The following is a 16,568-nucleotide window of genomic DNA, read 5'->3' as shown; positions in this document are numbered from 1 at the left end:
AACAAATTCCCTCTCAACATCTATATCAAATACTTCAAATTCTAATCAATTATTATTCATTAACATAATATTTCCCATCTTTATTTTACATCTACAGCCATAATAATATAATATACCCCATTCTCCATTTTCTTCTTCTTCTAAAGTACCCATTCATGCTCCACCTCTACTATTAAATTATAACAATAATAATAATTAAGGAAGGAAATAGAACAATTGTTTCATGCCTAGTTAACTTCAACAAAATATGTGTATAGTTAGATTGGGTGAATTACATTGGGTGATATTCCTGTTGGAAAAACATTAACTTTAACGGGAGATTTGCTTAAGGATAATGGATAGATACTGAAGGTTGATGAATACTAAAGATCATGAACCATAATATTATCATATAGATCATATCTTTCATGTCAAATTATCAAGAAAAATAGATATATATAATGGAAGCGTACCTTAATATAGTTATAGAAAATATGTATGTAAATGTCTATAGTAGAACATGTATATTCTTTGGTCTTCTAAACGTAGATCATCTTTAATCTTAGTTCCTTTTCTAATGTAATGAAAAGAATAGAGTTGGTTCTCTTATGTCTCATGTTATCTACAGTTGAAGACCATAACCCTTATTTATAAGGAGTTCATGTTCTTTCATGAAGAATGACGTCTCTTTAAAGTCACCATCTTTCATGAAGAGTCACGACTATCAATAGTTTTCTTACTTCTAATTTTTCCCATAAAAAGAATAGAAGTAAGAAATTTATTATTTACACAACAATTTTCATAACAATTATATTCATAGTCATAAATTTTATTTGAATTATATCACTCTAACAAGTTTTTACTAGTCACATATGTAATTTTGCAAATGTGTTAGACTTTATGAGCTCAAAATATAAACCATTATAAACCTTAAACATATTCAATCTCATCTTTTAGTTATATTACTATATAAAACCAAAGAGATTTTTTTGATCCATAGATGATCACTAATATTAACAACTAATGACATATATTAATCATGAAAACCTAGACTTACCGCCTATCTTGCCCATCACACACTTTGATCTTTTCTCTTATTATACCCATGTCGTTAAGTCTGTTGCACCAGCCAATCTCCCAGCAAATTCTCACTATCGACCTTCTACTAGCCAAAAGCAAAGCCTGTATTCTGATGCCTATTCCTCATAGAAAGATCACAAAAGGCTGCAAATGGGTCTATAAAATCAAACACAAGACATATGGTACCATTGAGAGATACATGGCACGATTGGTTGCAAAATAATACACACAAACCAAATGCATTGACCATCTAGATATTTTCAGCCCTATAATTAAAATGACAACAATCAGAGTTTTTATTTCTCTTGTTGTAACTTTCAACTGACATCTACATTAAATGGATGTGAACACAAATTTCTTACATGAGAACCTAAAGGAAGAAGTCTACATGAAGGTTCCACCTAGCGTACGAGTCTCTAACTTTGAATTAGTATGTAAATTGCAAAAATCTATATATGAACTCAAACAAGCTAATAAACAATGACATGAAAAATTGACAACTACTTTGCTTTAATCTAGTTACAAGAAATCACATTCACATTATTCACTATTCATCAAAGCATATTCATCATGTTTCACAACCATTCTAGTCTATGTTAATGACTTAATTTTGGCTAGTGACAACCTTGATGAAATTACATGCACCATACTCCTTTTGGATAAATAATTCAACATCAAGGATCTTGGGAATTTAAAATTCTGTCATAGGAGATTGCACCGTATCAAAGGAAATATACACTAGACCTTCTGCGAGAAACTATTTTTGCAGGATCTAAATCTTCTTGCACACCAATGGATTACAACACAAAACTTCATACACATTTAGGAGAAGTGCTCCCTAATGGCACATCTTATAGCTATTGGGCAAACTCTTGTACCTCATTCATACTCGTCCATACATTTGTTTTTCTGTCAGCATTCTTAGCTAATATTTTGCCTCTCCTACTCACCTTTATCAATGTGGAGCCAACAGAGTCCTCAAAAACTCACATGGTTTAGGATTTTTTTTTTCGAAGTTCTAATACTACCACAATAAAAGGATCCTCTTATTCATATTGGGGGCATGTTTAGACACTCGCAATCAATTATATGATGGTGTTTTTACTTGGGATCTTTACTAGTCTCATGGAAAATTAAAAAGCAAAATACAGTATCAAAATTCTCTATAGAAGCATAGTATAGAACACTTGTCATGGCTTCTTGTGAAGCTAAATGGCTCATCTTTCTGCTCAAATACTTGGCATCTCACACCCAACACCTATTAGCATATATTGTAACAACCAATCAACACTCTATATAGCAGCAAATCTAGTTTTTCTTGAAAGGACCAAGCATATAGAGATAGATTATCATGTTGTTCGAGAAAGAGTTTAGAATGGCACAATTCATCTTCTTCCTATTTCATCTTCCTCATAAGTTGCATATATATACATATTTATCAAACCATTTGTGAATGCAAGTGTGCAATGACATGATTTTTATGAAGATAAAGCTTAAAGATGGATAATGACTATGGACAATGGTAAATTAACTACAACAACATGAAGACTCAAGTTCAAGCTTCAAGGGGATCAACAAAGTTAAAGAGTAAATTTTTTATTTTATTTAGCCCCTAAGATGCTTTGAATAAGTATAGTCTAAGTTGGATGAACCTAATGATAAATCTCACATATTGAACTGATGAACATAATGCATATGAGATTTTCATTCATATAGGAGGTGCATTAACATACATATATGGTTTTGATGCATTAAACTAAGTTGAACTTATATTATTTCAAAATCATGCATTAGTTAATCATGTTAGATGTTCATGAATTATTAGCTAAGTATTTTTTTCAGAAAACGGTTAATCGATTAAGACTTTAGTTAATTGATTAAATCTTTGCAAATGAAAAACACGTTAATTGAGTAAATTAGTTTCAATTTTGGGATCTTGAATGTTTTAAAGAAACGTTAATTGATTAAGTGTCTACATAATCGATCAACTCAACATAAAATAGTTTGAAACATAATGGTATTTTAACTACCCTTTTCATGGGAAAAAAGTGAAGAATTCAAGTTTGATACACAAGAATACACTATGAATTTTTAAGAGAGATTTCTGAAAAGTGCGCTAGAAACTTTTACAAGAAAAGAGAGAATTTTATGAATCTTTAAAGACATTTTGTTTTCAAGCATTCGTCGTTTTCAAAGATTTTCCTTTGCATCTCATAATCATTTCATTTTCATATCTGAGATTGTAAGATTCATCACAAGATTATTGGTTTCGAATTTAGTGTATGATTAGCACATTATAGGTGCAAAAAAATTTGTACACATTTACTGATCGAGTTGTAAATTCGTCTCTTGGGGTGCGAGGCATAACCTTGGAATAAGATATGAATTTAGGGAGAAATCCTAGGCTAGAGGTTAGGTCCAAGAAGAGGTCTCTTTGGGTATACTCGGTTAGAAGTGGTGTGGAATCCATTAGAAGTTATGTCCAAGAGTTTCTCGGTAGAAGAAGTGTTTGTAAAAGACATTCAACTTCTCCTTAGTAAAAGCAAATCTTCCAAATTAGAAGGGGATGACTGGATGTAGATTGCAATGGTTGGTAATCAAACCAGGATAAATCAATCGTATCACTTTCTCTCTTTCTCTACACTTTTACTTTCACGCAATTATTATCGTATTTCATTATATTTGATTATATTCATATCAAGATTATTGTATATGTGTATTTGCATAATTAATCACTTTCATTGATCTGTTTAAGTGCATATTAATCAAATTAATCATTGTTTTCTTGTTGTATTAAGAACAGAAGACTTTCAAGAAAACCAACAAGGTTAATCAATTAAGCCTTCTATTAATCGATTAGCTCAAACTTTCTGTTAATTAATTAACTAGTCATTTATTCGATTAAAACCAATAATTTATGTAATTATCTTTTGTATTTGAATTGATTTTTATTCTTACTCAAACCACCACTTCACCCATGAAGTTAGAACCCTTGTTAACCAAAGCAATGGAGAGAGACACTTGTCATCCACTTGGACCACTTCTACTGTGTAAGGATCTTCTTTGCTCCGCTTCTACTTGGTTAATGGTTATTTATTTACCTTGTATCATTCTGTAGGATAGGCAACATCCATCTACTGAATTACTATTTGTTGAATGTTCTTCTACCAAGATCTAAACATGAAGTTTTGTTTACTATTACCTTGTATCATCCTCTTTTGCTATTTTCATAATTCTTATCGTCATCTTATCCCATGTATAGTTAGCACGTCTTTGTATTTCCCAAAATTCTTACTCCAAAAGCCTTTGTTGGGAACCTCCTTCATTCTCCATCTTTCAATTTCCATCACTTGATTCTTAGAACTCTATCTTGACATTTTCTCTTCACTCTACTCTTAATCCTTACATCTATAGACATTAAATATGAAATAAAATCCTAGACATGAAATTAGTATAAATAACCACTACAGGAAACATCTACCAAATATACATTCTGTATGTTTCAATAATCTGAAGTGGTCTTTCATTGTAGTAGTCTTTCAAGCCTCCCCGAGAGCCTTCTTGATGTCTTTCTGTAAAGACAACAACAAAACAACTTGTCATGTAATGATTCAAATTATGGACCGCATCACATGATGCGACCACAATATTGCAGTTGTGATACAACAACCGCATCACACCACAATGGGACCGTATCAAGTCGCTTCGGACTGCATCACACCGCAACGGTCGCAATAACCGCAATCACAATAATAACAATGTGACCACAACCGCAATTTAAAATATTGATTTCATGTCCATACTAGGCCTCTAGTTACATACCAAGAGACAAGGACATACGTGAATGAACAACCTACACATATATATAGAGAGAGAGAAGTACTTCGATGGCCAATGGTGGGGTGATAGTACCGAAACGCTGGATGACATACCCTTCCTTGTCAATCAAAAACTTGGTGAAATTCCACTTTATACTAGACCCCAGAAATCCAGGTTTTTGTGCTTTAAGAAATTTGTAGACAGGTGCTGCATCTTGCCCATTGACATGTATCTGAAGAGAAAAATGAATTGAATCAATATGATTGACACAACTCAATGCTAAAATAGAGTGGAGATTAATTGATAATACAGCCATATTTAGTAATACAGCAGAGACATAGGCACACCGCACACCTCGCTTAGTTACAAGTCAAGAAAAAACAAATGTGTCTAGATTAGTATTCCTAAATCATCATTTGTACAGATAAACATGAACATGTTGATACAGGACATATTATAGTTGGACACCCCTAACATGCTTTCCAGTTCTCTTCTCTTAAATACTTTGCATGGCTAGATGACAACACAAGAACATTTTTTCCTCTCTTATCCATTCTATCAATAAGAACCTTGGTTTCCAATAATTGCCTTTTTCTTTGTAATTGTTTTGGTATCAATGTTAACTTGCAAAAGATTTAGACTAATTGTTGTTGCTCGCAGTTCACAAATAAAAAGCTCCTCCTCCTTCTTTTATATTAAACATGAAAGAAAATAAATGATGCTAAAAAGGAGAACAAAGTAGTTTCTGACCAACAAACAGAAACAAGCTCATCTTAAAAACAGTTAAACATATAAGAAGGAATGCATCCAGGAAAGAGCAATTCACAGAGAAAAGTAACCAGTGAAGGATTCAGATACCATACAGAAACAACCGATAAGTATACCTTTCCAAAAATGGGATACTCGGCCTTGTATCTGGTACAGGCAAATTCATGTGCCTGTTGGCTACTCCCAGGCTCTTGCTTCAAAAACTGATTGCACGGAAATGCCAATATTTCAAAACCTGAAATCAGCCAACAAAAATAAATAAATCTAAAGTGTGATGATCTTTTTTAAGATTAACATGAAGAGGGACATTCAAAGAACACAAATTTACATTTGAAGAGGGACATTCAAAGAACACAAATTTACATTTGAAGAGGGACATTCAACAAGTGCTCAAAAACATACCTCTGTCCTTGTATTTGCTGTAAAGCTCAGTTAATTGGGTGTAATTGGAATTCGTAAATCCACTGTACTTTGAAACCCCGTTAATTTAATTAGCTAACCCATGAACAATTCCAAGAAAAGGATAAAGAAAAATTGAATATTTATTGTAAACATGAGCAAAAAGGGAAAACGGTACCATTTTGAAGCAACATTAACAACAAGGAGAACTTTCCCCTCATAGGTCTTGAGGCTAACGTCTTTGTCCTTTGCATCCTGTGCCAAAACCATTATCAATTTGTTATTGATATCCATAATCAACCAATAGAAAATGGGAATTTTTTTGTGTTGTTGAGGGTTAGAGAAAAGTGTGTACCTTGACAGTGAATTCATGAATGGATTGAGTTGAGATTGATTGTGAAGCACCCATTTTTCTTCTTCTTCTGAAGATGTGAAGCCTATTTTCTCACTCTTGTTTGATCCTATTTTCTCACTCTTGTTTTCTAATTTTAGACTCAACCCATTGTACAGACTACCCTAACTCTAATTTTTTTCTAATTTGATTATTTGTTGAATTTGTGGTTGGGCAATATGAGTTGGACTTGGACGTGAGGGATCTCAGGACTCCTGTTACTAATCTAGAATAACAAACTCAATTTCATACTTAATTTAGTAGATTAGTTTTCTGTATTAGATTTTCCTTATGTGTTTAACACTTTCCATCATTAACATTGATAAAAACTACACAAAAATCAGCATTTTAACTTAACATGTTAACCAAAAATCCAGAATCTTAGCAATTCCCCTCTTTTCCTAACATGCTTAAAAACAATCATAACAATTAATTCTAGAGCTTCCTATTATCTTAACTATGGTTTTCTAATCATATGGCACAGGATTGTTGTAGTTTTAGAGTTCTAGCAAGCTGTGCTAATGTTTTATGTCAAAGCAGGAATATCTCTAATCCATATACATATATATTTTATGTCCATAAGTTGTAGTTAATTTTTATGTACATATACTGGCATAGAGAGAAGTGGCCCATAAAGAGTTGGCCTTAATTAGGCTTTACTTTACTTTGTCTCATTTTAGTTGTTGGTCCATGGCTAATTAGCTTATTTTTCTAATAAATTAAAATATGTCATAAGAGATATATTGAAAAATCAAAAAGTAAATAACCCATTATTATATATATATATATAATATATATATATAGTTTTTGAAAAATGTAACCTTAAGTTTATGATAATCCTTTTTTGAATAAAGTGAAAAGATGTATCTAATATGATAATCCTTTTTTGAATGGGATATCTTCATCCCTTACACAGAGAGAAAAAAAAGGTTTAAGAAATGAATATAGTAGTTCCTAGTTGTAACAGATTTAAAATGTGTGTTGAAGTTCAATTATCAATTCAGCTGCTGCACCCATGACAGCTATCCTTCCAATTTCCAAAAGGCGAAAAGCCAACTCATATTCATTCAACCTTATTAATCCCCTACTAAGTCTCTTCAATATATCAGCATCCACTTCAGGGACCCACAATGGAGTGCAAGCCACCATCAAGCTCACAAAACCTGTCACATAAGCTCTCCAAGTAGCACAATGACAACGAAGTGATATCTCCTTGTCCAGGGTGCTTGCTAGAAATTTCACATGCCTACTAAGAACCTTTGCCCTTCGTTTCGAACATATAAAAGAATTGTCAATGCCCCATGCAAATGTCCCACTAAGTATAGCAAAGTATGCTAGTGCATAACCTCTATGCATAGCAACCAAAACTCCTGATTCTCCACCATCCATCTCCAACATATTAGTTGATAATAACCAGGAAGGCAAAGTCTCTTTCATCAATGATTGAACCAACTTTGGTCCACCAGATATCCAAAGTAATGAAGCCCCAAGTATAGCAGCATGCTTCACATGTTGCATGGATCTTGCAAGAGAAACTTGTCCATTCTTCATACCATGCTTAGTTTTCTTTACATCCCCTTTGGCCTTGGGTAACTCACTACTTGCTATATCTCTAACTGAAAGCATTAGAATAGACAATATTTCTTCAGTCAAGAAGGAGATATCTCCAATTGACCGGTAAACTTTTAAGTAAAGAATCCCTGGAGCGACTGGAGAGACCCCACCAGGTGTTTTGCAACCAAATCCATGACCAAGGAGGGCACTAACACCACTATTATTATAAATACTGGCAGAGGCAGATCCTAGCCCAAGGGTGGATGTGAAGCAACTTCTTAGTAGTTGAACTACAGCATCCCTGTTGTGGTGGAACACAGTTCCGGAAGTAAGGAACACAAGGTAGTTACTCCAACGCTTCACCTTCTGGACCCACAAAGAAGTTACAATAGGCATGCAGGGCCAAGGGCAACTAGAAGCAAGGGCACTCATAGCTGGGGAAATCAGTTTAAGTAATCGTTCAGAGGCTTTGTCCAGTTTATATGTAATTGTGAGGCTTACAAAAGCTGCTAAAGGCAAAGGGAGTGTAGCTGGAGAGTCCCCATCTGCTTGCAAATATAGTGTCAATACAATGATTATTAAATGAACATTTAGTTTTCACATACATTAATACTAAATCATCTGTGAATTACCTACAACAAGGCTCGGAACATCAACACCTGTGGCTGCTAGAATTTTCTTTATCTGTTGCTCAACAAGGGATAAATTTGCAGCAGGGCTAGGCCAATCAGTTCCATTCATAAAAGCTGGCTTCCATACTCCCCGTGTTACCTCAGCTGAAAAGTAGCTTGCAATGGTAACCAAAGATGCTGGAAGAAAATCGGCTAGAGCTTTGAGACCTGAGATAAAAAGCACACCGAAATCAATTTACATAGTGAAAACCTAAACAAAAGACAGGAAGAATCATCAGTAGCAATCCAGTGTTAATTTCACAAACTAGTCACCAGCTTAATTTCAAGAGTCACATGTCTTACTAAACCTTGATATCATCAGTCTACATATTCAGACATTCTCATTATAATCCTGCCTGGATATCATACATAATAAATTGAAGTTAAAATTTTGATGGCAAATAGAGAACATGACAAACCTGTAGCCAGTTGACGGGTGGAGAGTCTTCCATGAGCACAAGCTGTTAGCGAAGCATCCAGCACAAAGGGAATAACATTGAGGATATCCCAGGCAGGCACTTTTAGTTTCACTAAGGCGTCATCATCCATGTCAGACCCGGATGAGCTGCTGCTTCCTAAAGGCATAGATGTCAAAGGCTCAGCACCTTTGTTTATCTTCCTGAACATTATGTTTAATAGAGCATCAACAATCTGATGAACTGGCCCTCCTGGTACAAGGCCAGAGCGTATTGAAGCAATGCACTCTTGATGTTGGCGATACCAAAAGTTTAATTTTGGAAAGGAATGCATAAATACAGATTCCTTAGAAAAACTTATAATTTTTGACTGTCGTTTAATCTTTAATTTATCCTTTGCGGATCTTCCACAAGATTCCAATTTACTGTTCCGAACTGTTAAAAGGTATTCGGGACAAATCAGTGACCCAAATGGTGGACCTCCATCCCTCCTCAAATGTTCATGTGACGGAAGATCAAACCGCCAGAACCTCAGCAAAAGAGTAAATGCATTAGAAAACACCTCAAGGTAAGAGAGTTCTTCTCCAGTTGCAAGAGTCTGCGAAGCATCAGAAACACATGATCCAAAAACCTCACATATTAGCATTAGCCCTCCCGCAAGTAATGGAACCTGAAAGTAAAATGGCAAAATCACAACATATATCAGCAAACAAGTCTCATGTAATATCTGCAAGTTCTCTGCCAGAACTCCCCTTCCCAGAATTAATGATAGCACCTTCCTAGGATATAAAAACAAACACCTTACAAAAATTGTACTTCAAAAAATAGTTGGCAGTTACATTTTTTTAGTCAGAATAGAAGGATTACTAAAACAGAACATACCAAACCATGTAGAGAGAAAATATGAATACAGTCTGAAGACGAAATTCCAACTAGAAGAACATTTAAAAGTGGAGCTTGGCTGATTAGATGGCTTTTAGTCCCAGAGTAATTTGGAGGAACTGTAGGTGAGAGCAGTTTTATGATAAAAAGCACGGTGTGCTCCTGCAAACAAAGATAATCATTGTGAATCTAAAATGAAAGAATATATCAGGAGACACAACAAAGAGGATTCAGAACTATGCAAGAAAAGCATAGTAGTCATTCTGGTAAAATCAGAAAGCCAAATGAATTGGTGTCATGATTACCTGTACATTCCATCCACGTACTAGAGATGACCCACACAGAATGGTAGCAGCATATATTTTCTCTTCATCTGAACCCTTTATTGCAATTTCATATATTTTCTCAATCTCTGCTAAGCTTCCATCAAAACCATGAGCTTAATTTCAGTTTCTGAGAGAACTGGTAAATTTATAAAAAGAGCATCTAATATTACCCAGATTGATATGAGTGAGTAGCATACCTGGAAGCTGGAGTTGAAACTAACACATTAACCAATTCAGGAGTTAACTGCAATCCCTTCATCAATGAAGACCATCCTGGCACCTGGCTAGAAATGCTACAAGGAATTTGATTGTTGCATGCATTCACATAGCCAGGCCAAGTATAAGCTGATGTATCAAGTAAATTTCTTGCAATGCAAGCCTCAACAATTAGATGTCGGAAGTTACCAGCTGCAAAGAAAACACAATATTGTCACTCTTGCATCATAGACATAGAAATATGGTCCCAAAACATACATAGGAAAGGACTTGGAGGGCACGTATGTTATTCGTTCATGGGAACTTCCTCAAAAATGTTAACTGTTGTAGCTCTAGACTCCCTCTTCAGACTTTGTCTCTTACCATAGACCCCGTGAATTATTTTAACATACTTGCTCTGACTCAGTTTATACGTGCCAATAAAAAGGAAATGTATACAGATTCATATTACCGCAAAAAAATAAAAACCACTCACAACATTTCATGGGCAAGTCATTGATGTTACAAACAGGGTTTCCCGATAAGAACATAATAGCCTTAGCAGCAGCTTGATTGGCTTCCAAAACAACAGATTGAGGTGGAGCCAGTAAGCACTCATAATCACCCAAAAGTTGTAAGCTGGTGACCATTTCCCTACGGCGCTGCTTATCTCTCCTTTGATTTGTACGACTATGCTCAGCTTCTTCAATCAGCTCACCTTCCTCTTCGTCAATAACTTTAGTGACTGCGAGGACTGTAATGCACAATAGCATACACAAGCGAGTATCTATACAAAATGGAGCTTCATTTGAATCCCTCCCCTAAAATAACAAGGGGAAGTGTAAGTATCATTGTATGAAGATTATGCAGAATCCAATTCCATGCAATTTCCAGTTTCATTAGATTTTTTATTTATTTATAAAGAACCAACTAGTTGATTAAATGTAAAATTGCCGGGTGCCAACCCGGACTAAGTAGAAGGTAATTGACATTCAGCATGGTCATTCTTTGATGATGATTGATACAAAAGAATAAAGTCATCAAGCAACTTTTCCAGTACAAGTTATTAGCACAACAATCCATTTTGTATGACAAATTCTTACCCTTAGAACCAATCGCAGTGCTGCAACCCATAAAGCCAAAAACGCATTGTGCCATGTACTGCCATTAACTGCATGTAAAGACTTCACCAAACCTGCAATAATAAGTATATAAATTAATAGTAGTGATTTGAGAAGAAGAAAAATGTTATCCATTACAAAGCACATTGCAATTCCTTGGAAAATGTTGAATAAAATGATACCAGCAAGAATATCAACAGCGCTAAATGCTGAGACTTGGCCGGGGGCCATAGCCTCTTCAAGGATAATATCGAAAGGAAGCCAGAGTGAAGAGCAAGGATCTCCATATGATTGACCAGCAGCAATGAGTCCATTAGAGTCCAGCTTAGATTTTGGTGGTCTAGATTCATGAGATATGATATTTTGTGTGGAGAGCAAAAGAGCCTCTGGAGTAATATGTTTCAAGTTCCTCAAGACTAAAGACTTTGATGCAAGGATTTGTAGTTGTTGAATGAAAGATCCCCATTTGGATGGCCTGCATTACATACAAAGAATTGAGATAAGATGAGATTCACTTCAACTGCATTTAGATGTAAGTGATAGTAATTAAGTAGTTACATACATGTTTCGATGATGTAAGGAAAGTATTTTTGAAGTAATTTTGTTTTGTAAAAAGTGAGCAATGATCTCAATAGCCATTGCTGTATTTGCTCTGTGTGACTCTTCTGTGTTTTCCGTTTTGTTGTCATCCTTCTCTTCCTTCTCCTCAGTAATAATAATATTATTATTATTGTTATCCATATCCATATGATCCATATGATGATGATTGAGTAAGCCTTCATCGTGTAATGTTGCTTCGAGTAACTGCGATAGAATTGAAAAGAGAAATTGGACAAGAACAACTCCCGCCTCAGCCTCAGCAGCCTCAGGCTCAGGCTCAGGCTCGTTATGGGAAAGATGAAGAACATGATCAATTGATTTCATAACCCTGTAAAATGATATTTTGAATTAATAATAATAATAAGGATGAATGATGAATGATAAATAATTGATAGAGACTCACATATGATAATGAGGAGAATGGATAAGAGAGAGAAGGTGTTGTTGGGAAGGAGAAAAGAGATAACGGTTGAGGAGGTGCATGTAAAGAGTATAAGAAGGAGGATGAAGATGTCTGGATGGAAAGAGATCATGACGTTTGGAGAGAAGAGAGATGAGAAGGAATGGAGAAATGAGATTAAGAGAAAGGGCTTTATCAAGAAGCTTCCATGAGAGTGAGGAATGAAGTAATGAAGAAGAGAGTAATAAGTGTGTGAGTTCTAATGAAGGAAGAGAGAGAGGTGATGAAGAAGAAGAAGAAGAAGAAGAAGAAGAAGAAGAGTGATTATGAACTAGAATGGAGATCAACTCATTCCCCCACGTCTCTGCATTCGTAGCCTTCTTAGTTTTATGCAACACCATTTCCCACACTGTTTCCTTCTCCGACCACCGCCCCATCAATCACTACCACTCTCTTTCATCCTTCTCTTCTGCATGAAAATCGAATTATATGTAGTATACACCAACAATAGTTAATAAACTATGATATTCTCCTATGTGCTTAAACTATTTCACCATTTTTTATTATTTTATTATTATATTAGAGATTACATCAATTATTATATGTTAAATATAAAAATTATAATTTGTCAAGTATCTTTCACAATTATTTTTTTACTATATATGATTTAAGAAATAATTTATTTTCAATTACTATAGTAATTACACAAATATAATATTAGGAAGGAATATCAATATATGTTAAGAAATATTCCTTTCGATTACATTTTAATATCATTCTTATGTTCTTCCCATCTTTGTATAATCCTCTTATTTTCTTGTATCATTGTTGATCTACACAAGATAATATGCTATTAATGTATAGAAAAATTAAAATTTAATAATATATTATATAAAATTATATGTGTTGAGATTAATAAAATTATTTTATATTTTTCACAAATATATGAGTCCAAAATAAAAATGTTTGAAGATATATGCTATTAGAAGTGATTATTGGGGCAAATTTTAAAATGGCTTGTTTGAGGAGTTTTATAATCACAATGGTATCACACATTATTTCATTTAGAACACCACAATAAATGGTATTGTACGTAGAAACGAATAATAGGTCATTAGTGGAACTAGGAAGAACCATGTTGAGTAAAAATGACTCGTCCAAAAACTTTTAGGCTAAGGCAATTAGTATCGCTGGTTATGTCTTTAATAGAGTTTTAATTAGGTCTATTCTCAAAAAACACCCTATGAACTTTATAAAGGTATAAAACCTAATATAGCTCATTTGCATATCTTTAGGTGTAAATGTTTTGTTCTTAATAATGGAAAAAGATAATCTTAATAAATTTGGTGCAAAATAAGACGAAGGCATATTTCTTGGTTATTATGTGACTAGCAAAGCATATAGAATTTTTAATAAGACAACTTTAAGCATAGAAGAGTCTATGCATGTATCATTTCACGAAAGTAACCCCTCTAAAGAGGAAAAAGTTTCTTGATGATGATGATTTGCCAAGCACTTCACAAAGTGAAGTTCCAATTATTGGAGAACTCAATGACATGGAGCAAAAGATGATCTACTTCAACAAAAAGAGCAAGTACATTTTGATCTTCCAAAATAATGGAGAACCTAAAGGATCATCATATTGACAATATCATTGGAGACATAAATATGGGAGTTTCTACCTGACTTTATGTAAAATATGCATGTCTAAATATGGCCTTTGTATCTCAAATAAAGCCATCTAAAATAGATGATGCTATATAAGATGAGTATTTGATTCTTTCTACGCAAATGAGCTCAATCAATTTAAGAGAAACCAGGTTTGGAAATTTGTTCCTAGATCTAGGAATATGCAAGTTATAGGAACTCATTGGATATCTAGGAATAAATCGGATAAAAGTGACATTATAGTTACAAACAAGGCTAAGTTAGTAGCTCAAGACAATAACCAAGAAGAGAGAATTGACTTCGATACAATATATGCTCTTGTGGCTAGAGTTGAGACTATAAGATTGTTATTAGCTTATGTTTGTTCATTAAATTTCAATCATATCTAATGGATGTTCAAAATTATTTTTTAAATGATTATATACAAGAGGAGGTATATGTTGAACAACCTCCAATTTTTAAGGACCATAAACATCCCTCCTATGTATATAACTAAAGAAAACACTTTATGGTTTAAAGTAAGCTCCTAGGGCCTGATATGATAAATTAACCATTTTTTCATGTGAAAATAGCTTTGAAAAGGGTAAGGTCGATACTACATTTTTTATTAAGAAAATTGATCATCATGATCTACTTCTACAAATTTATGTTGATGATATAATTTTTAGTGCTACAAGATTTATATAGTGAATTTGCTACGATGATGTGAGGTGGGTTTGAGATTTCCATGATGGGAAAGTTGAACTACTTTCTTGGACTTCAAATCAAACAAACCAATGATGACATCCTTGTGAACCAATCCAAGTACTGCAAGGATCTCTTAAACGATTTGAAATGGATCAATGCAAAGCCATAGTCACTTCTATGGGTTCAAATACTTAAATTGATACCGATGAGACTAGAAAACCTTCTAACATCACTAAGTATCGAGGTGTGATCATATCCCTACTTTATCTTACAATAAGTAGACTTGATATAATGTTTATCATTTGTCTTTGTGCTAGATATGAGTTCAAACCTAAAGAGTCACATCTAGTTGCAGTTAAAAGAATAATAGAATATCTTAAAGGAACAATTGATGTAGGGATATGGTATCTCAAATGTACTATATGTAATTTGGTTGGGGGGGTACTAATATTCAGATTTTGCTAGATGTAAAAGTGAAAGAAAGACTATTAGTGAAATATGTCACATTCTAGGAAATGCCCTAGTCTCTTGGTCACGTAAGAAATGTGTTTGTGTTCTTTAAACACTGCACAGGAAAAATACATAGCATCATGTAGTTATTGTACACATGGGTTATGGCTCAAACAACAATTGTGTGACTATTGTCTAGACATAGGTTGCATTCCTTTAAGTGTGATAATACTAGTGTTATCAACCTTACTAAGATTCTAGTAATGTATTCTAGGAACAAACATATAGATATAAGGCATAACTTCCTTAGGGACTATGTTCTAAAGAAAGATGTGCAATTAGAATTTGTTGACACACGTGATCAATTAAATTAGCACACATATTCACTAAATCTTAGCAAAAGAACCATTTTGAAAAAATAGAATAAAATTAGGCATATTAGATGAAGCACGCCTAAGTTAAAACAACATTACAGGTTTATGTGTTTATATGATTGCGTCATGTTATGTATGTCAACTTGTTTATATGACTGTTTGAATATATGAAATTTCAAGTTTTTTAGGTATGTAACCGATTACCCTGGTTTGTAATTGGTTATCAAGTATTGTGGTGCCTAAAAAATGAAAAACTAAGACAAAGTAATTGATTACTCCTTCGAGAGTAATCGATTAATGGAAGAAACATTACTGATGGATAACCGATTATTCAATCGAGTAACTGATTACTCTATCGATCCTATATATAGGAACCTCCATTTTTTTAGATTTTTCAAATCTTCTTCTTCCTCCTCACGAGAAACCCAAACCCATCTACTCCAAACAATATTATTAATATTGTATCAGTCATTAAACCGGTTAGAGTACTAGTATAGTAATATAGTGATTTAACAGGTGGTTCACTAATTAAACAGCATATCGGTGAAATTATATACATATATAACATATTAACATTAATGTTGAAAAATCAATAAAAACCAATATTTTTTATTTTCATTAAAAAATTAATTTTAAATGAACACTTGTCGGTATGACCGATATGTTTCAATTGAAACTCGATTTGGTATAACCAATTTTAGCTGGTATGATTGCATGACCGATATAATTATTATACCGTACTACTATTGGGCGGTTCATCGGTTTACCGATGTACCAGCTGGTATGAA

At 33.8% G+C, this 16,568-nt stretch overlaps 2 protein-coding genes across 4 annotated transcripts; both read right to left on the bottom strand.

Moving 5' to 3' along the window:
• On the bottom strand, nucleotides 4,104–6,530 carry LOC109334698 (probable glutathione peroxidase 4). Of its 3 annotated transcripts, XR_002106134.1 has the most exons (7): nucleotides 6,401–6,530; nucleotides 6,224–6,300; nucleotides 6,049–6,110; nucleotides 5,763–5,881; nucleotides 4,943–5,110; nucleotides 4,541–4,631; nucleotides 4,104–4,233 (listed from the first exon to the last, which is right to left on the bottom strand). XR_002106134.1 is itself a non-coding variant. In XM_019570601.1 (6 exons), the coding sequence occupies exons 1-6, from the start codon at nucleotides 6,452–6,454 to the stop codon at nucleotides 4,599–4,601; spliced, it is 513 nt and encodes a 170-aa protein (XP_019426146.1). In that variant the 5' UTR covers nucleotides 6,455–6,530; the 3' UTR covers nucleotides 4,256–4,598. The 3 variants fall into 3 exon arrangements, 2 of the variants coding, with proteins under 2 accessions (XP_019426146.1, XP_019426145.1); XM_019570601.1 differs by lacking the exon at nucleotides 4,104–4,233 and having other exon boundaries at nucleotides 4,256–4,631; XM_019570600.1 differs by lacking the exon at nucleotides 4,104–4,233 and having other exon boundaries at nucleotides 4,260–4,631; nucleotides 4,972–5,110.
• On the bottom strand, nucleotides 7,295–13,066 carry LOC109334696 (mediator of RNA polymerase II transcription subunit 33B-like). The gene is made up of 12 exons (XM_019570599.1): nucleotides 12,918–13,066; nucleotides 12,605–12,884; nucleotides 12,164–12,529; nucleotides 11,784–12,076; nucleotides 11,584–11,675; nucleotides 10,977–11,301; nucleotides 10,483–10,693; nucleotides 10,265–10,379; nucleotides 9,960–10,121; nucleotides 9,081–9,747; nucleotides 8,623–8,829; nucleotides 7,295–8,535 (listed from the first exon to the last, which is right to left on the bottom strand). The coding sequence occupies exons 1-12, from the start codon at nucleotides 13,036–13,038 to the stop codon at nucleotides 7,406–7,408; spliced, it is 3,969 nt and encodes a 1,322-aa protein (XP_019426144.1). The 5' UTR covers nucleotides 13,039–13,066; the 3' UTR covers nucleotides 7,295–7,405.

Source organism: Lupinus angustifolius, chromosome LG19 (assembly GCF_001865875.1).
Source record: "Lupinus angustifolius cultivar Tanjil chromosome LG19, LupAngTanjil_v1.0, whole genome shotgun sequence".
Lineage (NCBI taxonomy): Eukaryota > Viridiplantae > Streptophyta > Magnoliopsida > Fabales > Fabaceae > Lupinus > Lupinus angustifolius.
The sequence above is the reverse complement of the archived record's forward strand: the minus strand, read 5'-3'. Positions and strand labels throughout refer to the sequence as shown.

Bases quoted from the DNA above. Each gene is read 5' to 3' on its own strand.
- LOC109334696 (XM_019570599.1), bottom strand. From the start codon at position 13,038: ATGGGGCGGTGGTCGGAGAAGGAAACAGTGTGGGAAATGGTGTTGCAT. The intron at 12,530-12,604 runs GTGAGTCTCTAT...ATCATTTTACAG, and splicing joins CATTCTCCTCATTATCATAT to GGTTATGAAATCAATTGATC. The intron at 10,380-10,482 runs GTATGCTACTCA...TTTTGATGGAAG, and splicing joins GTTTCAACTCCAGCTTCCAG to CTTAGCAGAGATTGAGAAAA.
- LOC109334698 (XM_019570600.1), bottom strand. From the start codon at position 6,454: ATGGGTGCTTCACAATCAATCTCAACTCAATCCATTCATGAATTCACT. The intron at 6,301-6,400 runs GTACACACTTTT...GTTTTGGCACAG, and splicing joins TTCATGAATTCACTGTCAAG to GATGCAAAGGACAAAGACGT. The intron at 6,111-6,223 runs GTACCGTTTTCC...TTCAAAGTACAG, and splicing joins GTTAATGTTGCTTCAAAATG to TGGATTTACGAATTCCAATT.